The following is a 24199-nucleotide window of genomic DNA, read 5'->3' on the forward strand; positions in this document are numbered from 1 at the left end:
AACGGGGATTTCGCGATGGGAAAAAGTAGCTGAAAGTTATTGAGAAATGCAGAGGATAGCCCGGCCTCTTACGAAACTCTTCTGTGGTCGAGAAAGCAAGTCGGGGGCAAGGGCAAAAAAGAACGCCGGAGGGAGAAGATTGAGAAGAAAAGGAGGCAGAGGTGGAGGAGACGGAGGAGTAGAAGGAGGAAGAAGAAGAAGACGGGCGTGTGGCGTGCGTTCGTCGTACGGGACGTGTTATTAGCCGGCACCCTCTTTCACGTTGCCCCGTTCCACCTCGAGCACCGCTCGTCTCATCTCCTTTTTTCTCTGATTTCCTATGCGGGGGCTAGAAACGCGTTTAATTAACATAGCTGGCGCGGCTGCATCCCTCGTCTTCTGGGTGTCGAGCAGCCAGTCAGCTTTCACGGGCCATTGCGCGCGCGACACACGCATTACAAACTATATTTCCTTCCCTCCCTTCCTTACACCCCGCTCGCTCTTGCCCCGGATGAAATTTCCAGATCTTTGTATTTTACTCGCTAACCAGACGGACGGTCGTCCCTTTAAAATTGACAGGAAACGTTCGACTCGGCGAGAAGTTCGCTCTGCTTGTTCAGCGAGCGAAATCTCTATTAAATTTTCATGTAATTCTTTAAAGAACCGTGTATGCGTGTTGACGCTTAAATCGCACCGTATGCACAGAGGGACAATTGCCATCTCGCAGGGCTTTCAGAGCGACTGCGCAGGCGTGTCTGCGCGCAAAGCACCATGTGGCCCAGCGCGGCGGATATAATGCACGCCTACCGCGGAAATGCTCTTTTTGACGGATCGCCCGACTAATTTGGTCGTTGTCGCCCGGTATGCCCGAGGATTAATGGCGACCACCTAGCCTACCCTGCACGCGAATTCCTTGGAAATTCTTTCGCGCCCCGCGACACGAGAACGGTGGCCCTTTAATTAACAGTTCCGAATAGGGACAATAATAGAGTGGCAACGACTCGCCACACTCCGTTTACTACTTTCGACTCGCGACCACGTGCGTATACCAAAGAAGAATGTTCCTACTCGAATCAACTTTGTCGCGACCGCGTACGTATTATATGTATAATACGACGTTCTAAGCTTCTGAAACAGTTCAAGAAAAGTCAGTCTGTGCTACTGACAGTGAGATGAATTGCGGCTGATTTCTTAGGTTATAATTCGATCGTTTGTCGATGACGAGAATGGCGCCAAGTTACGTCACGAGTAGCCTGTATCTATAGCTAACTTATCCCGTGAGTACATCGAGCACTCGGCATTGAGATCGACGGTCGAGCGAATGATTTCTTTCGAAATACTGATAGGGATGACGAGATTGTCTGTTGCCAGGCTCTATTGCGCGACGTGTGCGAATGGTAGCACGTTTTCCGGCGAAATAAGTTGCAAAGATTTGGTTCAAACTTACCTCGTGGCGAACCGTTGGGTTGTCCAGGTGACGAAGACTGACCGAGTCCCGAGGGTTGTCAGGGGTATCCGTTAATCGCTACCAGTTAATTAGATCCCAGTCCTCGACGAACGTCACAAGGATTTTCACTACATCGCTTTTTTACCGCAGAATTATTCACAAATGTACGCGAGTTCGTAGGAAGACGCGGTTTCTGCGCGCCATTTTCCGAGGGACTAACGCCAGCCTAGTCGCGCCATCTGACGGGCTGCAGAGGAAACACCGCCGCGATTTATCGGCGCACGATCTAACGCGGCAAATTCAAACGTGCACGTTTAGCGGTGATTTTTTTGAGAGGGCGTTGGAACAGACTGAAAGGATGAAATATGGTAGGTATTCGATTGGAATCGTATGTTCAACGTGAATATTTTATTCTCAGTTCAGTAATACAACGTAGAGTAATCTCTTTAGTAAAATATTAATACAAAATATTTGCGATATAATTAAATAAGTCTTGCAGACTTAAAATCGAATGAAGGGAAATGCAATATGTAACGACAATAACGCGATACTGCCATCACAATGTCGACTAGAATGAGAAAAACGAAAGGACGAAGTACAAATAAATAATCGTGTATCAAATCCGAATTTTACAAGCGCGGGACGCTTGTACGGCATTGAATTACACGGTCGTGTATTTAAAGCGTCAAGATTAATAATCGTTGTATGATTAACCTGGAACGGCACCGGTATCACATGTTATAAATGGTTCGAGACGGATTACCGATTCGTTTGGAACGTACTCAGTCTTTACGAAACGTTACTACATATTTTAACGCATGCTCGCCTTCCCCTTCCATATGTTCTTCCCCGTACATTGTCGTGACTATAAATGCCCCGATAAATTTACTTGGAATGCACGCTAGGCGCGGTATACGTTACCGCCGACGAAAAAACCGTGAAGTACAAACGTTGGAATACTAATTGCTACGAAGCTTGGCACCGGGGTAATCAAGCTTGATAAGTTTGCCGAAATTCAGTCGGTGGCTTATTTGAAGGAACTAGCGAACGATTTCATTCTGGCGGCGTTGATCGTCGCTGTCAACTTGTGCTCTTCCTGCAGAGCAGAGTCGTTCATCACAGTCTGGTAGGTTCGGGAGATCCTCTCTTTGTCGCGAATAGCCAGATTCTGCCACTCCTTCTCCAGGCTGTTCATCAACGTCTCCCTCTGCACTCGCGCGTCCTTGATCGCGGACCTGTCGTCCTCGTGCACCCACTTCTTCCACATGGCCTTTGCATCCTCGCTGAAAAGCAAAAGAACAGGTTGCCAACGTCTTCGGGGATCCACGAGATCCAGAGGAATCTCTCTCATCGTCGACCCTTAAACCTCTAAGCAAGGACCCTATTTGCGATCTACCAAGGAACGAATGTGGGGCGTGCAGGATGACGAGCGTGTTGGCACGCGTTTACGAAATGCCCGATGAGTGTAGAGAGTAACGTGGATCGTGAGACGTGAATGACTCACGGTTTTCGGTTGCAACATCGACCGGAGTTCGACTAATTCGAGAAGCAGGAGGTGCCCGCTCGTCGTCCTAGACCCTTACACATCGCTCACGGTCACGTGCCGCGTTTGCGACGTATCTGATTGTCGAATGAACGTTAGAACGTATTAAGAGTACAGTTGGTGATCGTTATCTGGTGGCTCGATGTGCCGTAGGCAATGTTATCTCACGACTAAAAGCATTCGAAGCTCATTAGATCTCAAAGTCGACGCGATCAGGCGCGATACAATGTATCCGAGTGGAAAATAAGCCCAAACTCCGTTTACTTCCTCAACAATCTTTCACACATCGGTAAGCGATGAAAATAAGCCGCGTATCTCCGCATTTTCCTAGCCTTAACATCTACGCCCTTCTCTAACTTCATCGTACCTGTACATGGTCGAGTCCATGCAGATGTTTTCCCGTTCAGCCAGCTCCACTTCCCTCTTGCCGATACTCAGTATCCCCAGCTTCCTCACCTCCTCGTCCAGGTCGAGATTCTTCATGTCGTACAGTTCCTTCTCGCGGATCAGTTCCAATTTGTTCCTCATGTCCCTGAGCCGCAACGCCTCGTCCCAGTACTGTTTATTGCACGCGTGCGATTCCCTCCTGACGAGGTCCTCGATCTTGCACTTAAGCTCCTTGTGAGTCAAGTACATGAACATCTGCTTCGAGAGATTTTTGTCGTTCGGGTTCATTCGCAGCCACGGCAGGCTTTTCTCCACCTCGAACTGCCGGTTGTCCTTCTTCTTCACGGCCTCCACGCGCTGCGCCTCTTTGGCGGTATCTTTGTCCACCTGATCTGCTCCTCCGCGAGTGGAATTCACCGCGGACAGCTCTGTCCGATGGCTGCCGATTTCATCGCCGGAGAGCTCCAGCGACGACTTCTCCGGATGACTGTCCTCTCCGTTCACTTGTCGGGGACTCTTCACCTGCCGGGCAGAGTCCGTCGACGAGATCAGACGCTCATCCCTCGAGGTAGAAGGACTTTCGGTCGTTCTGCCGCCTTCCTGGTAGCTGTTCAATCTGGTCTCCTGCTTCCTGTTCTCTTTATTGTCCCCGTGAACGGGGATCCCGTTTGTAGGCGAGGTATACCTCCCAGCGGACGAGCCCAGGGACGATCTGCTCGACATTCTTCTTGGCACGTATTCCTCGGGATCGTCGTTCCTCACGTTCGTGTTCTCCAAGCTCTTGCGCGCGTAACGGGCCGAGAATTTCGGATTAGGCCACGCTAGGTCGTTGATGTACTGAGCCGACGGGCGTCGCGGAACTTCCTGCTGCGTTTCTAGATTCTCCTGCTCTTTGGAACTTTTGCGATCGTCCTCGCTCATTCTACCACCCAGCTGGTAGAAATTCTGTCCGCTTTGCGGTAGAATGTTCGTCGTGTTCCTGCAGGCGCGTGAATACTGAAGATTGGTGTCCTTCAGGGTGTTCCAACGCGAATCGATAGGCTCTTTGGAGCTGACGAAGTAGGACTGGTATCTCCGGCAAGTTCTAGGCAAATAGAGACCCTGTTCCGCCCTTTTCTCCTTCAGTTTTTGCTTCAGGACCTCTAACGAGGACTCCTCCGGGCGAGCTGCAGACTTTTTCTTCCCTTCCAATTCCCCTCTGTACGTTTCCTCCTCCTCTTTAAGCAGATTCCGCAGCTTGTTCCTTCTGGCTAGAAGCCTCTCCGCTTTCTTGGCCTTCTCGAGCTCTCCTTTCGGATCTAAGTTCTTGTAATTCCATGAATCATAGTGCTTAGCGATTCGACACTCCCGCTCGAAGTATCTGGCAGTCTGCTGGTAATAGTCGTGCTTGAGGAACGACTCGTTGTGCTTCTGAGCGGCCAGCTGGTACTGCTTCTCCCGGAATCGACCCACCCTTTAACAGGACAAGCCGCGCTGATGATTTCTTCACAGGTATTTGGTGTCTAGTGGGGACGAATAGGATTCAAAGGCTTCAAACACATCGCACAGATCAATTTTCCATAGTTTATTAACGCTACAGCAAGATAATAGCGAACTATCGCGTTTGCGTTTAACGCGCCACGGTGCTAACAGACCCAGCAGGTTCACAGTGTCGATCTTCCGGCGAGAACGACCCTGAAGATCGATCGACCTTCGTGTCGATCGGCACACGGGTGCATCGTAAACAGAGGCGGGTGTAGGACCAAGAGAACAGGCGTTCCAACCGAGAGAGACCACCGAAAGCATCCTAGAAGAGGAGGACCGTCTTCTATTTCGAGCTTGCGTCTCCCTGTGACGTCACGCCGACGAAAATATCGCGCGGTTAGGGAGGTGCAGTCGTGGCCCTGATGTGTGGTCCAGGTCTCGATCTTTCCCAGACTCCCGAAAATTCTCAACCATAACGCTCTACGATATTCCGTGCACACCGTCCGCCCGTTCCGTCAACGAACGACCGACATCCAGCTGCCCGAACACGAGACCATCCCCCTTGCGTCCAGCGCGATCAGTGAACCCCTCCCGCGAGACCCATCCGGAAGATTTCTCGCGTGCGAAACATCTCGAGAAAAGCGGGTCGCGGCTGTCCCACGTAAAACCGATTTCCCCACCACCTTTATTATCGTTCTCCGTCGTCCAAGGAAGCTCGCCAGTGGCGCATCGTACACGCCGAGGGTCCTCGTCGCCACTGAAAACCTCTCCCGCGGCCCTCGAGTGTTAGTCGCCACCACAGTCGACGACAGGTCGGAGAGAATCGAGACGAGAGACGAACGCGACAGGAGGAAGGAAGCCTGCGACAGAGCAGAGAAGAATGCCAGGTGCCGGTGGCCAACCACCGCAGAGGACCACCTTCAGGCCGCCCTGGGTCAAGGATGGTCCGAACCCTCTGCCTATGCCAGCCGCTCCCTGGACCCTTAACTCCAGGAGGGACTCCAAATCGAAACCCGAGGAACCCCCAGCGTTTACTCAGGTCACCCTCAAAGTGAGTCTTTTCTCCGATGCAATTACGCTGTTAATTAAACGTTTCGTGTAATTAAGCTCTCGGGGAAGCGGCTTATTTCAACCGAAGAGAGCAGCGTGCACATGTCACATGTCTTTTTGTATATTGTTCTCTGCGCGCCGAGGTGCAAGCGTGTCGTCTGATTCTACGCGCGCCTATTCTACTAGAAACGAGGGAAGAATGACGGCCGCCTTCTGCAGTCTTTTTCCATTCAGATATTGGGTTTCAAAGTCACCGGACCCCGCTATTAATAACCCGCGTGGGTGTCGAGTAACAAGTTTGCGTTGCAAACCTTTCGACAAGCCGAAATTTACAAGGGCGTTGCATTCGGAACTGCTTCTGGCTGAGCGATTATTATTTCAGAATCTTTGTACTGTACACTGATTTACGACCCTGTCCACCGTTCGCAACATTGTTTCCACTTTCTATTACACGTTCCCCTGGAATCACGTCGCCCGCTCGTCGGAATCGACGCGTACGTCTCGATGTTCTGTTTATTTGTATTCTTTTTTTCGGTTGCATACCGATCCCGAAACGCACACTTTCGATACGCTGGCACCGAGCCAAGCAAACGCGAACGGAATCCTTGATCCGAGGGAAACGCGAGAAACGTGATGCCCGATATTTCGAAGACACGTGGCCAGGACGTGGTCATTAACGTCACGATATTGTTTACAACTGTCGCGAGCAGTTAGATCATCGACAAGTTTGACCGGGATTAGGAGCGATCCACGGCGCTCCTCGAAATCTCGGGCCCTGTGCACGCCGGAGTTATGGTTGAAAGTTTTCCAACAAACGCGGGATCCAGGGATGCTACAAAAATATCGGTTTATTCATTTCCTCAGAGTCGTCCACGAATAGACTCTATTCGTCAGCATCGTTAATCGCGGCAGTTGGACGCAGTACGTGCGAAATTATTTCCTATGCGCTTGAAAATTGATGAAGTTATGGGAAATGGAGACTGGCACTATTTGGAACTGTCAGTGAGGAAGAAGCAAGCCGCCAGTTTGTGCGACGAATGAAAATGTATTTAAACATGGCTGGTCTCCATCGATATGTTAATTTCCCTTTCTTGATACGAGGGAGAGAGATCAGATAGAAGGCTAGCCTTACGGGTCCTCGCATATAAGCCTCTGGGTCACGATTATTTAAAGAACACGCGTTTCTATTTCAAATGTCTTGCCAGCTACGTCTTCCGCCAGTTTCTTAACGAGTTCATATCACGCTCTCAGCGCAAATGTACCGATAAGTTCCATCGATTTCACGGTTTTTCCACGAATGGTGCTTCCGTCTCCGAGTTCCATTCACCACAGGGGCACGCATGTAACCGTGCTCATATCAGAATTTCATTCACGCGGAGTATCTACAAATAGATGGAGCGTATGAATGGTTTTCGATCGGAACGACGATCGAAGGTTCTAGCTTGGAAGCGATCGAGAAGGAAGTGCGATTCGGATTATTTAAAGACGACCGAACGAACCTCGATACTTGCCAAGAGAATTCTCGAGGCTTTCTTTCTTTAGGATAGGGGAAGGGGGACGGTGGGAGCGTGCACTCCACTTTGTTTTCTACTTTTCAACGCGGCCACCTTTCACGATACACCAGGAGGTGCGATTCTTTTCCTCCCTTTTCCTCGCGGAGGGCATCGAAGAGTCGTACAACCGGTCGTAACGGACAGATCTAAGATAGCGAGGCCATCTAAGATAGCAGGTCGTGAACAATGAGGTGGCTGTGCGCGGGGATTTAAGTGCGCGTCGATTAACAACTGGGCGCGCAAACGTTGCTGGTACAAAGGAGAGAATTTCTCAGTTTTCCAATGTTAAATAGTAGATTTGAAGCGAGAGCGAGAGCAAGCGTTGCGGCGTAAATAGCTGGGGAGTGTAGTGAAGTGTGTACAGTAAAGAATTATATAAAGGAATAGGCGTTTCCCTAATGGCGATGTTTCTCGGTTCGCAGAGTGTACCGAAGCCGGAAGCGAAGCCCGTGGCAGAGGAGCAGCCGCGTAAACAGAGCAAGATCACGATAATCCCGTCGCAGCCGCGTAGCGAGAAGAATACTAGCAGTAAACCAGCGCCGACGAAGGCCCGCGAGAATGGGCGACAAGAGCCTAATTCGAGGCCGCAGCTCGAACGGCAGATTCGAATCGAGAAGTCTCGATCTCGCGGTGACGTTGTACCTCTCTCCAAGAGCGAGAGCACCACAGGTAACGGCACCAGCCTGCCTCTCCCCCAAAGAAAGCCTCCTCTTTCGATTCGCACAGCCTCCCCGCCCACTGCAACTGCACCACGAAACGTACGACTCGACCACGGTAACGGAAACATAGGGACAACTAACAGCCGTACGGTAATTACTATATTTAATTGCTCGCCAGAGCATCGGTGACTGAGACCCAGCTGCCTAAGCTATTCCAAGTGACTGGCTCCGTACCCTCCGTTCACCAAGGTGTTCCTCCCTATCAAGCACGTGACGCGGCGAACAATTCACCGGCGCAGATTCGACACGGTAAAAAGACGATTCTCTTATAAATAGGTGCACCGACACTCTCGAAAAGCTCGTCGAGGGCAGCGATCCCGCCACCGCCGCCGCCGAGACCACCGCCACCACCACCGGGCAGAACCATCCTGAAGAATCTTGCACCCCTCAATCAGAATCAACAACAGAAGCTGGAGATGCTGAAGTCGAGGCCGCGGAAACGTCCCGATTGGGCCAGCATGATGAAGGAGCTCGAGAGTGGAAAGACCTTGAGGCACGTCCAGTGCAACGACAGAAGCGCGCCCCTGATCGAGAGGGTGGACAAGGTTACGGCTGATCCAGCAGGTGATCGTCGATCGAACCTCGATACTACTCAGATACCCCCCGGGCGATTCTCCTAGATGGAACCGGTTTCACCGTGTGTCGGTCGATTTAGTCCCTACTAGACCCTTTGTTGTGCTGTTACTCCCCCCATTCGCCAACCCCCATTTACCTCCCTGTGTAATTAATTAAATTGTTAATGAAGGAACCCCCCCTTTTACCACACGGTTCAATCTCAGCTTTTGTCCCTGAACTGTGATATAAGCTGTTTGTAGTACAAGTAGCCCTTATTGTTCTGACCCCCTCGTTTGTTGCTAAATAATATTGTCGTCGTTGAATGAATGGCTGTCTTCGTGTTCAGTGTGTTTTTATCGGCACACCCCCTTTCTCCCTATTCCCATTTTCCCGAATTGTAAATGAATTACGGAAAGCTCTGCGATTATCCGCTCTGCGGATGAAGCGATGTGGATGAACTTGGAGTTTCTGTGATATTAAGCAGCGAGTCACGGGGATTTGTTCAAGAATCATCTCCGAGTTGAATATTGTACTATGTCGAACGTGATCGGTGTTTATCGGTTGTACTGATTGGGTGTTTCTGCTTAGGGAAGGCACACTTCGTGTTCGAGTCCGAGAAATCGAACATGCATAATGAATTGCTGAAGCAGATTCAGGTGGGTGTGAAGCTAAAGAGCGTGCGGACCAATGATCGGTCGAAGCCGATGCTGCAGGGCCTGAGGAAGTTCCGGCGACAATTGACGATAGAGGAGCAAATGCAGAAGGCTGACGAGCCAACGGAGGACACCGTTTCGGACGATATGGACGACATTGACGCAGTAAGGGACGACCTGCAAAGTACCAAGCAAATGCTTGCTTTGGAGCTTAGAAATAAGGAAGCTTTGGAAAGGGAGAACAAGAGATTACAAGTAACAGACTTTTATGAATTCTTTCCAAGCCCGATTAGAGGAATTTCGACGATTAGCTGGTTCTGCAATAACTTTTGCAGGCGAGGATCTTAAATCTCGAGTCGGAAGTTGAACGGGGGAAGTCGCAGAAAAGCGTTCAGGAACACAAGAAGTACGACGAGAAACTTACGGAATCTTTGAAACGGGAAGCCCAACAAGCCAGGAAAGACGCTGAGAAGTATGAGAAGGACTACATGACTGCTGCGGATGAAAGGGACAAAATGAAGAATGAATTGGAAGAAATGAGGAGGATGTACGCTACTTTAGAGAGGCGCATGAAAGCTGGTAGGGACGATTCGCATGTTTTGTTACCTAAGAATTAAATATTAACACTCGTTGCGTTTAAGGTAATACACGAGCTTAAGGCGTCTAGTGTTAGTTGCGTTAGAACTATTAACACTGCATCTAACAAGCTGATAAAGAATATATATTCTCTATTCTGATATTGTCTTCGGTCCGTCCTTAACACTGCTGAGTCGCTTATGCTTATACTAATTCTGCTTCTTTATTTTGCGCTTTTGGGATCAGAGCAAGAACTTGAAGCTGAGCCAGTTATAGAGCTAGCATACGATAGCGACGAAGCAGCTTGGTACAATGTTTCAGGAATGGCACTGGCTGGTTGTCCAAGTGCGAAAGATGTAGCGAAAATTGCTTCGCAGAAAAGCATAGATAAGAGAGAGCCAAGCGAGAGTGAGGAAGAAGAAGAGGAAGAGAGTTCGGAGGAGGAAGACGACGAGAAAGATCCGGAAGCTGCAACCGAAAAACGACTGCAGAGAGAGATCAAACTGATGTCGACAAAGATTAGAAACTTCAAGTGAGTATACACGCGACCGATTAAATTGTAATATGAATTAATGATACTCTGGACAAACAGGGATAAAGCGGCGAATGCTAGAAAAGAGCGGCACGCGTTGAAAGATCAGATCAAGCAGCAACAAAAGTTATTAAAAGAGGAGAAAAAGAAATTCAAGCATCTACAAAAGGAGGTTGACAAAATGGCAAATTTGATGTCCGAGACGGATGAAGAGAAAGACGAGGACGAAGAAGAAGAGGATGAAACGGACTCTGAAGATGAATCTGAATCTGAGGAATCGGAGGAAGACGAAGAATCTGAGACCGAAGACGAGGACGATTCAATGGAGGGACAAAGAAATTCTTTACAGGTAAGTACCGAAAGTGGCGTTATAAATGTTTCTCATTCTATACTGAAATATTAAATATTTTCACAGAAACAAGCTAAAAAGCACGAGGGTCGTTTAGCTGCGCTAAAGAAGGGTAACTATTTACTTAAGGCACAAGTCGATAGACTGAAAGATGATTTAGCGAAGCAACGAGAAGAAAGTCTCAGTCTGCAGGAAGATCTTGATTCTGTGCTAGCAGAACTAGGTTAAGTTTATGTAAGGAACAGTGAAGAATTGCTATGGACAATTGTATACATACACATATAAGTATTACATATGGAAATATAAAAAAATCTTATGTCTGAGAAATCAGACACAGACTAATACACGCACACTTACCTAAACGGTTTTCGTAGGTAATCTTACACGGAGACAGAATTTTTGTTCAACTCATCCGCAGAGCATTAAACTACTGCTGTTTTTTTTTTTTAGTATCGATTGGTAAATGCGATAATTTGTTTTCTCTAGTATCTATGGTAAATATCCTGCATGCGCAACGAGCCGAAGAGGAAACATCAAAACGTGTCTATCGATCAAAACAAAAGACAGAAACGACGTGTAAATTTTCTGTACCAGTTCAACGTGTTCGACGTATTCCGCAGACTCGGCAGACGTTTATACGAGATTATCGATACCGCTTTCTTTTGCTATCACGTTGTAAGATATTTTTTAATAAAGACGATTGTTAGTCGACGGCCAGTGTTCCGATAGGTTATCATAAACAAAAAAATCAAACACAATACACTCACATGCTTGTAATTGAAAGACAATCGAGGAGTCGGTATTTCCAGAATTTACAAACTTTATTTCTCAACGACGATCTTTTTCCTTATTTAGCATACACGATAACATAAATAACTATGTTTATTAAGACTTCTTTCTTTTAAAGGAAAAAACCACTACGGCCCGTAAGAGTGGTTTGAAAAGAAACGCACGCGCGACGTGCGAAAAAGTCCCTAGTACTGTTTCCCAACGACGCATTGGCGTCGGAAAGTAACTATTTTATACACTCGTAGTTTACAACGAGCGTGTAAACTTCCGTTTTCTATAATTATATGTATATTAAACACTTCTTTTTTACTTCTGCTCTATCACCGCGTTCGAGCGTACAGCGATAGAAAAGAAACATGAAATAGCAGACTAGTTACAAAGATAAAGAGGTACAGATGATAACGGTGTATTTAAAATTTAAAATTATATTTGAAAATCAGAATATCGCTATTGTTCTCTGTGGATTACATACTCTATACAATGGTGTCATTGTTTTTTTAGAACATTATTCGTATCTTAAGTGTTTCTAAGACGTACTTGAATTATAAAAATGTACTCGCGGTAAACGATTCGGCGTTAACGAGTATTAATAAAAAGCAGAGATGGGCCATTATTTAAATAAAAAATTATTTAAATAACGAATAAAATAAAACAGGCTTCTTCTTTATTTGTCATAATAGTACAGAGTTATTTTTATTTGAAATAAAAATTACTGAAAGTTTTTTATATTTAAAACGTCACAAATAATTTTGTTTGTTCAACGTGAATTTATCCGACGGCCACAAATAATTTTTTTATTTGACGGGGATTCATTTTAACCTTCAAATAATTTTTTCATCTTTTCATTAATTTGTATTTGAAAATTATTTGAAGCTCAACTCTTGGAGTAGAGAGCGAGAGAGAGGGGGAGCGTGCGCGAGCAGGATAGAGATAGATGGCGGAACTTATTGTGACTCACCAATTACATTTTTACTTACCTGTAAATAATTTACGCATTTTCACGGTATTTTCTAAAAACACAAACCCTTTGTAACATCCCGCAATAAGTTTCACGAATAACTTACATAACACAAAATAATTATTAATCCAAAAAATCGTGTTCTATCCGCAACATCTGATAAACTATTTAAAAACCCGCCGTCCCTAATATCCCTCTCTCTTTCTAATCCTCGTTCCCTGTCACTCTACAACTACCTCCTCGCATCATGCTTTACTTCTTGGAATAGTGATTCTCAAGGGAGTGATCGGTATAACCGCAGCCATTCGTGACAAAGCCGGAATAAACATAACCTAAACATTCACTAAACTGCCTGCTTTTCAAGCCGCTTGTTTATCTCCCTTTCTATCCGTATTTCTGTCTCTTTCTTTTTTACGTTTTCCATCTCTGCCTACTTCCGCTTTTGTCACAAATGGCGGCAACCAGTGGCTCTCTCGCGCTCTCTACTCCCAGTTATTTGAGCTTCAAATAATTTTCAAATAAAAATGAATGAAAAGATGAAAAAATTATTTGAAGGTTAAAATGAATTCCCGTCAAATAAAAAAATTATTTGTGGTCGTCGGATAAATTCACGTCGAACAAACAAAATTATTTGTGACGTTTCAAATACAAATAACTTTCAGTAATTTTTATTTCAAATACAAATAACTTTCAGTAATTTTTATTTCAAATAAAAATAACTCTAAGCTATTTTTATTTGTTGAGTTTCGAATCAAATTTTTGTCTTTCATTCGAAATCATTTTTTTATTAGAAACAATTGTTTGCCCATCTCTGATGAAAACATTGCACTGCGAGCTGAGTTGAAAAAATATGTTGAATTTTAGTGCGAGTGATCCGTGCCCTCTAAACGACATTTTCACAGATACCATGAGCAAACGATGCGAGACACTTTAATCACGCAACGAATCTCGTGAAACACGATGGCTTGTCGAAGTGTACGTAATTAAATTCTTATTGCTCTCTATTCTTATTATCACTCTCAGATTACGCATGTAATATGCATATCAACAAAATAAAATTGAAAAGAGGATTTATATATAAAAAAAAGTATCGTATGTACATCCGTTTACGTAAGAGCGTTTGACTTTTAACATAGCTTAGGTCGAAAATTAAAACATTCATGTAATGTACACGTTTCCTCAGCATAATATTAGTTGCCTATCTAACATTATGAAATGGTATAGTCGAATATGTTCCATTGCGCGCTTTCGATTTTATAGTGAACGAGTTTTGCATGGTCAACAGGCTCTGCGTTAGTTTTGCGATTTTCGAGGTCAGTTCAATGACTTCTAGCGTTCGAAATTTTATCCAAACACGCATACAAATAAATATACCTTTCTTTCTTGTCATTAATATATCGGCGATTAATAGCGTCGATATGCTAATCTGCCAAGTCTCTCGCGAGGCTACCGACGTCGACATTTATTCTTTTTACCCGCATTCGTATTTATGCATCCATATAGAAGATTTATAAAACAGATACTGCGCAATCGCATTTCGAGGCAATGCCAGTAGACTTCTATACAGAGACATACCTATGTATATCATCTCATTTCGATCTAATAGAATACGGAATATTAAGCGAGTAATGACTTCTATTAGAGATCAATGAAACCTAACATTCCATTCTATTCGGTTCGTGATGCTAACGCAAGACCGCCTTAAAAATGCTATACTTGGACATATTTCAGATTTTAACTAGCGCTCTTTTTGCCATTAGTTATTCAGAAATATATTTCGGGGTCTGCATTACTTATTTAATATCCTGTATTCCTTAAAATATCTTAGAAATATGCACAGAGCTATCCAGGCATAAAGGAAGACAGCATCTACGGTAATAAAAGCAAAAGAAAATAAAACGTTCCTTGGTCATTACAAAATCATGTACAAGTATTCTCTGCCCAGATCGCACAGTGATATATCGATAAAACTGAAGAATTATCAAATAGAAATCCTATACTAGTCAGGTCCACTTTCTTACATTATGAAGATGCGATATAGTACTGATGGATTTTTGTGATAATAAATAAATCGCTGATCGAAATTCGGCATTACCTACGCTAACCGTTTATCATTCCTCGCGTTGCTAACACGGTAACCGAATTGCACTTGCCGAGAATCTTCATAACAACCAGATGATACTTATTCGTTCATGTAACTTCCACTTTAATCTTCTTCTCCTCCACCAACTTAACATCTGTTACATGCAAATTATGAATACTTTTCGCAGCGAACTTAATTACAGACTGCGTGGAAACTTGGGTGGTGTGTCTGAGATCCAAACGTTTAAGCACTTTACATCTCGCCAAGTGATCTAATGTCGCTTCGGTGAGTAATCTACAATTGGCCAAATTCAATGACGCCAAGTTCGTTACCGCCTGCGCCGGCGTAGTTGCTAACTGAGCTACGCCAGCGTCGGTAACCCGGCCGCAAGAGGAGAGATCTAGTGTCTCGAGATAAGGTAAATGTTGAACTATATACCTTAAAGCTACATCAGTGATATCACATCCAGCCAAAGACAAATTTTTTAGATGCTTCAATCTCGACGTTTTATCGATCAAGCCAGGTCTGGAATCAGTAGGTGGACTGAGGACTTCTCTCAAGCTCGAGTCATTCAGTCCAGATACGTAACTGAGTTCCAAGGTAACAAGTGGTGGACATGTGCAAGTTCTTAGCGCACAGACTCCAGCCCACGTACAACCTTGCACGGACAACGTTCTCAGCTGCGGCAATCTACTTAACAGCCAGGCCAACTGCCTCTTAGTGACGTTCGTCCAGTCAAGGGACAGATTCTCCGGTTGACGACGTATAATACCAGTCAAATGCAAAGCTGTTAGATGGGAATGAGACATGTCCAATTTTCTCCACAAACTAGGATCGGTACTATATCTGGCCCATGTACGACAAACCAAGGCACAATTCGCCAGGTCCTTTGCATTTAAAAATCTAAAAACAGCAAGTAATGCTGTCTTGTCATACGCTAAAGATTGTCCATTAAAATCGGGCCCTGGTCTTTGAACAAGCGGAAGTGGGACAGGCCTAACTACCACGTGGGGCCTCTTCAATGACTTACTACTTGAACCAGTTAATTGTACTGCTAATTGCGTACGTAAAGCTGTTCGCTGTTCACCCTCAGCCGGTTCTCTGTCATTCCATGCCTGGAATTTTTTGTATAGAAACCATGAATAATTCGTATTCTTAGACCGTGTCAGATTCCATTTGGGGACTTACATCGCTGGGATCGGGTCTTGAACGTTTACTTGGTGTGGTAGCTCGTTCGGAATCTGTCGTAGGCGCTGAAGAAGCTGCGCTAGATACAGATAGTTTTCGAGCACGAGCCTTAGGTTGACGTGGTCGGCAGTCTAGGTTTCGACCGCTCTCGCAACATTGAGGACACTCCCAACTGTTCGGTAAATCGTCGCTGACGGTTATGGTCTGACGATCCAATCCTATGCACTCGGGATGAACAATGTCGAAGCATATCGAACATTCTAATAAACTGGACGAAGCTGTTGGTATTGGCTTGCCTGTAGGTAGATGGTATTAAACGTGCAGGCACTTTTATTTATTATCTCAGTAACATATTAACGATGTGTTGATAAATACCCATTAAAGGCGCAGGCGTTTGTCCCCAGCCGTCTAAACGGCACACTTTACAAGCTGCTGTGACCGGGAGCATAGGCCTCAGGCATTGTCTCATTAAGCACGTCTGTTTGGCACGACCACTTCCACCGAATTTCACCATGTCCTGGCAGTACATACATTCCCCACAATCAGTCCTTGTACACGCTTCACACTTTTTACACCTAGTACGCCTTCGTCGCGGGAAAGCTCTTTCCGACTTTTCTTGCGAGTGATGCCTCTGTATCTTTGCAAAACTTTTCTTAGTTACCCTCAAGCGCTCCTGTTACATGATGCAACAAAGTACATGTGAAAATTGAAAAAGCAATCAACTTTTCCAATAAACGTGCGTATTTTATTTACCCTTTCGGCAATTGTTATTGCAGGCGGAGGTGGTAAAACAGGATTTCCCGTTACAGCCGCTTCCGGACTATCGTGTCGATGTTGCTCTACTAGACACCGAACATCGTGAATTAAGGCAACAGGATCGCGGATCAGCTCAGGCACATTCTTCTTGGTTGAGGGTAGCGAATGTAAATACATAACTATTGCTTTTAAACCATGCAATTCAAACGGGGTTAAGTGCGCGTGTTGATGGTGTTGCGGAACTAAATGTTGCCGCTGCGACTCAGAAATGTCCAGATGAGTTCTGCCTAGGAGAACATGTACGTACCTCTCCAACACGTACCTGTAACAGGCAAGAGAAGGTCGATATTTATATACGAAGTTTTTCCTTCAATTTTCTTAGTAGTTTTCGTAGTCATACCATAACATTTCAGTGAAAAATGGATATCTGAATTTTTGTGGAACCTTTGTGTGTTCTTCTACTTGAGCTACTTTCAATTGTTTCTCAATACCAAAACTGTGTAAAAAATTTCCACCAAAAACTAAAGAGTCCTGGGGCGTATAAACGGCGTGAATCCATCCAGTCGGGATAAATAATGTCATGCCGGACGTTAAACTTATCCTACCACATCTGTCTACCATATCTCCAAAGAATACGTCGGATTGTTTGCCGCTCAGTACCCATTCTTGGTAGAGGGACAGATTCTTCTCGGTAGGAGGGATAAGCCAAAATATTTTCCCGCCTTGAAGGATATGGTACCAGACACTGGTTCCGCCGAAGTCAACATGAAAGTCTGTATAACAACCTTTCACAGACATCAAACAGTACTTTTGCACTTTCGGATACATCATGTCTTCCAAAAGATTAGTAGATTCTACTTGTGCTTCCTTTAGATGCCTTGGCCATACAACATCTACCCAATCGACTTGCCGCACTAACGCAGGTGATTGAACATAATTTTCTAATTTGGTATGGCTGAATTCTAAGGAAATCACATTTAATAATCGCTCCTTGTTAGGATCTTCATAATACTTTTGCCAATCTTTCATTGTCATATCTTCGTTCTTCTGCGTGTTCACATCCATTACATCTAATATCCTTTTAGAACCTAATAAACACACGTAACGCATATCAATTCAGACACACTCGCAGTTATACTAACTTTGCCATAGAATTATAATTCGACACATACCAACGCATGTTCGCACGTCATTGACAGTAAAATTTGAACTGGGAACTTGTAATCCCAGTCCAGACTTGTCTCTGAAGAGTAGTGGTATACTGAGACCATGTTTCTGCAAGAATGCCAGGTTTAATTCAGAACCGTTCATTTCCCGGAATAATCCGGCGAAATTACTGAGGTTGTATCGTTCGCATTCAATCTTTTCATCGAGTTGAAACGTCCTGCGACCCTCGATCTCTTCATCGCCTATGGTCCAGTCGTCTGTATACAACTTCCTAGTTCTTTCTCGCTACAATAAAATTTACGATAAATGCAAGGTTTTTATCAAGGCTTGTAAAAAATTTCATACAGAATTGTCAAATCCGGGGTGAAATTGCAAAGTTATGTTCAGTTTGTTTACCAATTGACGCCTTTTAGGCAGAGAGGTAGAGTCATCGGCCATTGCGGACACGCTGTCAGAAACGTATCACCGAAAACTCATCGAATATTCAAGGTGCCTCGTCTTACGAACGTGAGAATGATTCTTTTAATATTATACAAACGGAATCTCGTTTATTATTTACATGTCACGCGCGGTAGCCTATTATTAACATCAAACTTTTCTCTGATTTTACTTTCCCAGCAAAATGAGATCGCCATTTTGCTACCGGCCAATGCTACCAATAAGTACCACGAAAAGCTTTAAGTCGTTTCGAGTAGCGTTCCATTCCGTTCCATTCCGTGGATTTTTAATTTTTCAAATTCCATCTTGTATGGCATTGTAACGCAGAAGTTTACACATTCTAAAACTTTATAATCTCAAAACTTTCACTTCTATCGTGCGAGGATTAATAGTAACAACAACACTAACAACCTAGAGAGTTTGCGTCAGAACTATTGATGTGTCTTTGGAGGTCTCTGAATGTAGTAGGTAAGGTAGAGGATCGGAAAAGAGAGGAGTGCATTTCATCCCGGGTCCGCCAGAGGACTGTTCAGTAAGGCTACCTGGCGGAAGCCTGTCTTAGGCCATTGAGCTTTATCCTAACTGGAGTGTGAACAGAGCAATGGCGGACGGTCAGACAAGGAACACAAATACGAGGGATTACTTTCTCTGTCTTACTAGACCAGGACTGTCCTTTACAGTGCAAATACCTCCTCAAGTTCTGGGATCCGGGCAACAGCCGAGCGCGGAATTGTTACGTTGCTAATCACAGCATGGGCTGCGGAAGAACTGTAAGATTGTGCGTGCGTCCATACTGGCTCGTACCACGAGTCCATACAGCTGGGCCTCACGCGATGGGCGCACACACACTCTTGCAGCTCACCTAAAACCCACGCAACGGTTAGCAAGGTAACAGTTCCGCGCTCGGCTGTTGCCCAGGTCCCAGAATTTGAGGAAGTATTTGCACTTTAAAGGGCAGGCCTGTACTAGACTATAGATGGATAGTGCATCTCAGTGAACTTATTCGCGCGCACAAGAATGTAAAACATATCCGAAAAAAATATTTTTATGAATAATAATCGCAAAATAAAAAAAAGAGTCAAATGTGTTAAAATTTTATTCATAACTCTAATTCATGGGGCGTGGTGGCGCCTATACATACACCCCCCCCCCCCCACTACGCACAAATTTACTACAGGATAGTAGAGGTAGAGAGGGACAGGAAGAAGAAGAGAAGGATAACAAAATAATTCAATTACACTATCATCTTCCGATTTCTCTCGAACCGCTTTTGTTCGTCTCTACTTTCCCACTGCTGTTCTCACACCCCAGTTAGGATAGAGCTCAATAATGCCCAATAATGCCTTAGACACGCTGGGTATCAGGACTGGGACGGAATTTATATAGATACAGGCGAGAGGGCAAGCGAGGGGACTTGCGAGAGGGAGTCGAGAGTTTGGGGCTGAGCCCTCTGGCGGAGACATCCGGCCACGTCAATCGAGACCGCCACATGTCCTGATATTGCAAATATCACGTTCTCAGACTTCTCAGTAGTAGTGTGTCTTGTACTGCGTGTTACTCTTTGACAATTCAGAGTCGATGTTGACACGTCGTGTTTATTCCGAGGATGGTGGTGTTTTCCAACGTTTTATTTCTTTACGTAGTTCTGATATCACATATATTGATCTTCTGAAAGCTTCGTGATATCCATAAATATCAAATCAAAGTGTTTGTTAAAGGATTGAGGGATAAACGTTTGAAGGTCTCTGAGAGTAGTAGGTAGTGGATAAGGTAGAGGATCGGAAAAGAGAGGAGTGTGTTTTTTGTCCCGGGTCCGCCAGAGAACTCATCAGTAAGGCTACCTGGCGGAACCCTGCCTTAGACACTATACAATTACGAACGAGAGGGCGAGCGAGGACTTGCGAGAGGGAGTCGAGTTTGCTGGCCCTCTGGCGGAGACATCCGGCCACGTCACTCGAGACCGCCACATACATTTGGAAGGAAAGACTCGAAATAAGCGGGTTAACCATGATGAGCCTACGTGACAGGCAAATAAATGCCTTGAAGCAGATGCTAAATTTGAATCAACCTGACCACAAATTAGAAGAAGCGATACCCGTATGGAAGGTATTAATTTACGATCGTCTTGGACAAGACATCATTTCACCGTTGATATCTGTCAAGGAGCTCAGGGAGCTCGGCATCACGCTCCATATGCAATTGCATTCCGACAGGGATTCTATTCCCGAGGTACCGGCTATTTACTTCTGCGCCCCGACAGATGAGAATCTAGGCCGGATCGGTCAAGATTTACAGAACGGTTTGTACGATATATATCACTTGAACTTTATATCGCCGATATCTAGACAAAAAATGGAAGATTTAGCAGCCGCAGCATTGCTCGGAGGTGTAGTGTCAAATATTCACAAAGTGTTCGACCAATATCTAAACTTTATATCGTTAGAGGATGATCTCTTCATTCTCAGACATCAGAACAGCGACGTCATATCGTATCATGCGATTAATCGCGGAGAAGTAAAAGATACCGAAATGGAGTCTGTTATGGAGATCGTAGTCGATTGTCTGTTCTCCGTGTTTGTGACTTTGGGAACTGTTCCAATTATAAGATGTCCTAGGGGAAATGCTGCGGAAATGGTTGCTAAAATGATAGATAAGAAGTTGAGAGAGAATGTGTGGGACACAAGGAACAATCTGTTCGAAAGTGAAACGACTGGCCACTATAGTTTTCAAAGACCACTTCTAATAATATTAGATCGTAACGTAGACATGGCCACGCCATTGCACCATACATGGACGTATCAAGCACTGGCGCACGACGTATTGGAAATGGCATTGAACAGGCTTGTCGTCGAGGAGAATGTAGGGAGGTCTCCCGCAGGCGGGACACGTTCGAAGACTAGAGCCTACGAATTAGATAATAGAGATCGCTTTTGGTGTCAACATAAAGGCAGTCCATTTCCTAGGGTAGCCGAAGCTATACAGGAGGAATTGGAACAATACCGTACGTTTGAGGAGGATGTTAAGAAACTTAAATCTTCTATGGGTATTGATAACGAGAGCGACGTAGCTGTATCGATGGTGTCCAATAATACAGCACGTCTGACGAATGCTGTGAATTCCTTACCACAACTTCTGGAAATGAAGCGGCTAATAGACATGCACACGTCGATTGCGACGGGTATCTTAAATTCTATAAAATCCAGGAGGCTCGATACATTCTTCGAATTGGAGGAGAAAATTATGAGCAAACAGACGTTGGACAGAAGCGTGTTCGAAACGATAAGTGATCCAGACTGTGGTACCCCCGAGGATAAATTACGTCTTGCTGTAATATATTATTTATGTACAAATATGTCAGATGCCGACTATAATAAGCTCGAGGCGGCGCTGTCCGCTTCCGGATGTGACTTGAATCCCTTAATTTATATAAAAAGATTGAGGAGTTATACTAGAATAGCCGAAATACAAAATAATTACGAAGGCGGCGGAACTAAGACAGTCAGTATGTTCTCAAAGCTTATGAATCAGGGATCGTCATTCGTGATGGAGGGAGTGAAGAATTTAGTTGTTAAGAAGCATAATCTACCCGTGACGAAAATAGTCGACGAAGTAATGGAATCCAGGCAATCGTCTCAAACGGACGATTACTGTTATCTGGATCCGAAGCAGCTGAAACATACCGAACAAATGCCAAAGAATCGACCGACATTCCAGGACGTAATCGTTTTCGTTGTCGGCGGCGGAAATTACATAGAATACCAAAATTTAGTAGACTACGTGAAACAGAAAAGCGGGGCCGGGGTTAATAAACGAATCACGTACGGTTCAACAACGTTTATTAATGCGAAACAACTACTTAAGCAACTTTCACTTCTGGGACAAGAGGTTCATTCGTAATTCTTACAGATTATGTAGTTAACAACCGAAGAAGAATGTATATTTATCTCCTCCTTTCTTACGGCGTACGCTGACTTTTCATACTGCTGTTATTGCCTTGTAAAAATGTAAAATAAATAAAATTTGTTTAATTACACTAGACAGAATTTACCTAGGTATATTTACACGCCCCTGAAATGCCCGCGTCACCAAAACCTAGGGTCTAGGGTATTCGAGGTTGCCTGAGTCTAGGGAATTTTTTAGCTGTAAGAGAGCGAACCTGTATTTGAATTGTTTGATCAATGGATCACACATAGTTAAGTGGTATCGTTTCCATTACAAATTCATTGCATATCGTGTTGAAATATTCATTTTCTTTAACATAGATCCGTAAGAGAAACCGAAATGGCTTCGATACAAGGAGCGAAGAATTTTATTCGGCGCGCTGTTGTTCCGAGAGACCCACAGGAAGCCGCCACGGAGTACATTCTGTCCAAGCAAGAAGATCGTAACATTAAGTAATATACCATACACAAATACGAATTTTACTTTCCTACATGTACATTTTGCGGACGCTTTTAGTTTCAGTAGGATAGCAAGTAGAAAAACTAATGTAGAAACCCGTGGATAACATTGCTAAAGTACTTAATCCTTTGTGCTACTTTGTTTTTACGTTCGAAAGGAGCTAGCGTCTCTAGAATTATATAACAACGCCAGGCGTGTGCATTTTATATTAGAAAGTATCCGGAATGGGATAAGCCAAGAGTTTTCCCGGCGTCGGAACTGGTCAGAGCGCGTTACGAGTTGGGAGAAGTGGAGGGGAAACTGCACGCGAAATGGGACGAACAGGAGAGAAAACGAAAAGTCATGGACGATCAGTGGAAGGAGATGAGACACCAGGAATTAATACTCCGTGAGTCGTTCATACGGTTCAATAAATTCGTGAGGGAGAATCAGGAGAAGCGCGAGCGCGCGGAGCTGAAGATCAAGGAAGAACGCGAGCGCCAAGCGCGACGGCAGGAAGAAGTAACATGCTAAAATAGAGTTAATAAAAGTTACTCAACGTTTAATGAAGTCGAACGCGGTCCCGTTTCTCTAACGCAGCACGCCCGTTTTTTTTTCAGATCGAGGATTTGACCGGAAAGTTAAGCTACATGAAAAACGTTGTAGCGAAAATGAAGGAACACGTGAGGGAGTATAAAAAGTATCAGAATTATTTAGACAGAGTGATCGTCGAAACGGGGGAGTTCCAATCGATCGCCGAGATCTTTAATCGCTACGAGACTTTAATCGAGGCGAGATCGCTGTTGTCCGAGCATCAGGATAAGAACCTTCAAACGCTGGAGGAGACAGGAACAGATATAGTAATGTACATTTATTAACTTTTCGTTTGCTGCCCGAAAAAGGAAGAACGCGACTGTGTGTTTCTTGCAGTACCATATGACAGAGGCAAAGTCACAAAAGTTCATGGGATTGAACAATAAGCTGGTGCAACTACAAGCTAGACGGGACAGAGCGGAGGCGCAGGCCCTGAAATGGGAGACGATCGTGTCGAAGATAAAAGTGACCGCCGCGGAGAAAAATCTGGAGCACACGCAAGTAAAAACTTGTTGCTGGAATCTCTACCAGCAGATCTGCAAGAGAAAAAATATTCCCATCGCGTTGGGCAAAGACGACGCCGAGCAGCAGCTGGACCACATTAAGCGAACCATTCTTGAACTAAAGCGAATCATCAAAGTGGCGAAGAAACGGGCGGGCAAGGAATAAGGTACACCGCACGCGAAATTCCTTTTCCGCACTGTTTGTAAATAAATATATTTCATCGTAAACATATATATAAAATGTGTGCTAATAAATATCCTACTATCGTTTAAAGATAAACTAAAAGATAGATTAAAGATAAATTACGATTAAAATCTTACGAATGACACGAGATGGTGGTATCCTTTCATCTTCGTAAGTAAACTCCGCCGTACGAATATTGAAAACTCCACTTTCGTCTATAAAAATTCATGCGAAACCTGTTCCGCAGGTTGCGTCATTATTTCTGTCATCACGCCGATGATCGGACCAATTAGCTCGTGTTTTGTAAATATTAATGGTTCCGCAACTCGTGGACTCTCCGCTACTCTTTTTT

At 44.7% G+C, this 24199-nt stretch overlaps 5 protein-coding genes across 10 annotated transcripts; 3 read left to right on the top strand and 2 right to left on the bottom strand.

Annotated features, from left to right (window-relative positions):
• Positions 1-1815: 1815 nt before the first annotated feature.
• Positions 1816-13347, bottom strand: LOC143373362 (uncharacterized). The gene is made up of 3 exons (XM_076820555.1): positions 11575-13347; positions 3337-4809; positions 1816-2709 (listed from the first exon to the last, which is right to left on the bottom strand). Coding segments are annotated over exons 1-3 (1731 nt in total). The 5' UTR covers positions 11577-13347; the 3' UTR covers positions 1816-2453.
• LOC143373360 (uncharacterized) lies at positions 5557-11518 on the top strand. Of its 3 annotated transcripts, XM_076820552.1 has the most exons (9): positions 5557-5871; positions 7846-8092; positions 8419-8706; positions 9286-9605; positions 9686-9929; positions 10173-10458; positions 10519-10807; positions 10874-11041; positions 11294-11518. In XM_076820552.1, exons 1-8 carry the CDS (start codon positions 5701-5703, stop codon positions 11033-11035), a joined length of 2007 nt encoding a protein of 668 aa, XP_076676667.1. In that variant the 5' UTR covers positions 5557-5700; the 3' UTR covers positions 11036-11041; positions 11294-11518. The 3 variants fall into 3 exon arrangements, with proteins under 3 accessions (XP_076676667.1, XP_076676665.1, XP_076676668.1); XM_076820550.1 differs by having other exon boundaries at positions 10874-11518; XM_076820553.1 differs by having other exon boundaries at positions 10248-10458; positions 10874-11518.
• A 27-nt stretch (positions 13348-13374) lies between the features above and the next one.
• On the top strand, positions 13375-23904 carry LOC143373364 (coiled-coil domain-containing protein 42 like-2). Of its 2 annotated transcripts, none has more exons than XM_076820559.1 (5): positions 13375-13533; positions 22449-22580; positions 22800-23088; positions 23187-23426; positions 23497-23904. In XM_076820559.1, exons 2-5 carry the CDS (start codon positions 22468-22470, stop codon positions 23827-23829), a joined length of 975 nt encoding a protein of 324 aa, XP_076676674.1. In that variant the 5' UTR covers positions 13375-13533; positions 22449-22467; the 3' UTR covers positions 23830-23904. The 2 variants fall into 2 exon arrangements, with proteins under 2 accessions (XP_076676674.1, XP_076676673.1); XM_076820558.1 differs by lacking the exon at positions 13375-13533 and adding an exon at positions 14920-15055.
• Positions 13613-18619, bottom strand: LOC143373359 (jmjC domain-containing histone demethylation protein 1). Of its 3 annotated transcripts, none has more exons than XM_076820549.1 (7): positions 18145-18619; positions 17754-18033; positions 16982-17669; positions 16579-16903; positions 16201-16456; positions 15826-16121; positions 13613-15752 (listed from the first exon to the last, which is right to left on the bottom strand). In XM_076820549.1, the coding sequence occupies exons 1-7, from the start codon at positions 18184-18186 to the stop codon at positions 14745-14747; spliced, it is 2895 nt and encodes a 964-aa protein (XP_076676664.1). In that variant the 5' UTR covers positions 18187-18619; the 3' UTR covers positions 13613-14744. The 3 variants fall into 3 exon arrangements, with proteins under 3 accessions (XP_076676664.1, XP_076676663.1, XP_076676662.1); XM_076820548.1 differs by having other exon boundaries at positions 16201-16462; XM_076820547.1 differs by having other exon boundaries at positions 16201-16498; positions 18145-18618.
• On the top strand, positions 19859-22219 carry Slh (sec1 family domain containing Slh). The gene is made up of 2 exons (XM_076820554.1): positions 19859-19897; positions 20146-22219. Exon 2 carries the CDS (start codon positions 20194-20196, stop codon positions 22081-22083), a length of 1890 nt encoding a protein of 629 aa, XP_076676669.1. The 5' UTR covers positions 19859-19897; positions 20146-20193; the 3' UTR covers positions 22084-22219.
• Positions 23905-24199: the final 295 nt, after the last annotated feature.

This window comes from Andrena cerasifolii, chromosome 9 (assembly GCF_050908995.1).
Source record: "Andrena cerasifolii isolate SP2316 chromosome 9, iyAndCera1_principal, whole genome shotgun sequence".
In the NCBI taxonomy this organism is placed as follows: domain Eukaryota; kingdom Metazoa; phylum Arthropoda; class Insecta; order Hymenoptera; family Andrenidae; genus Andrena; species Andrena cerasifolii.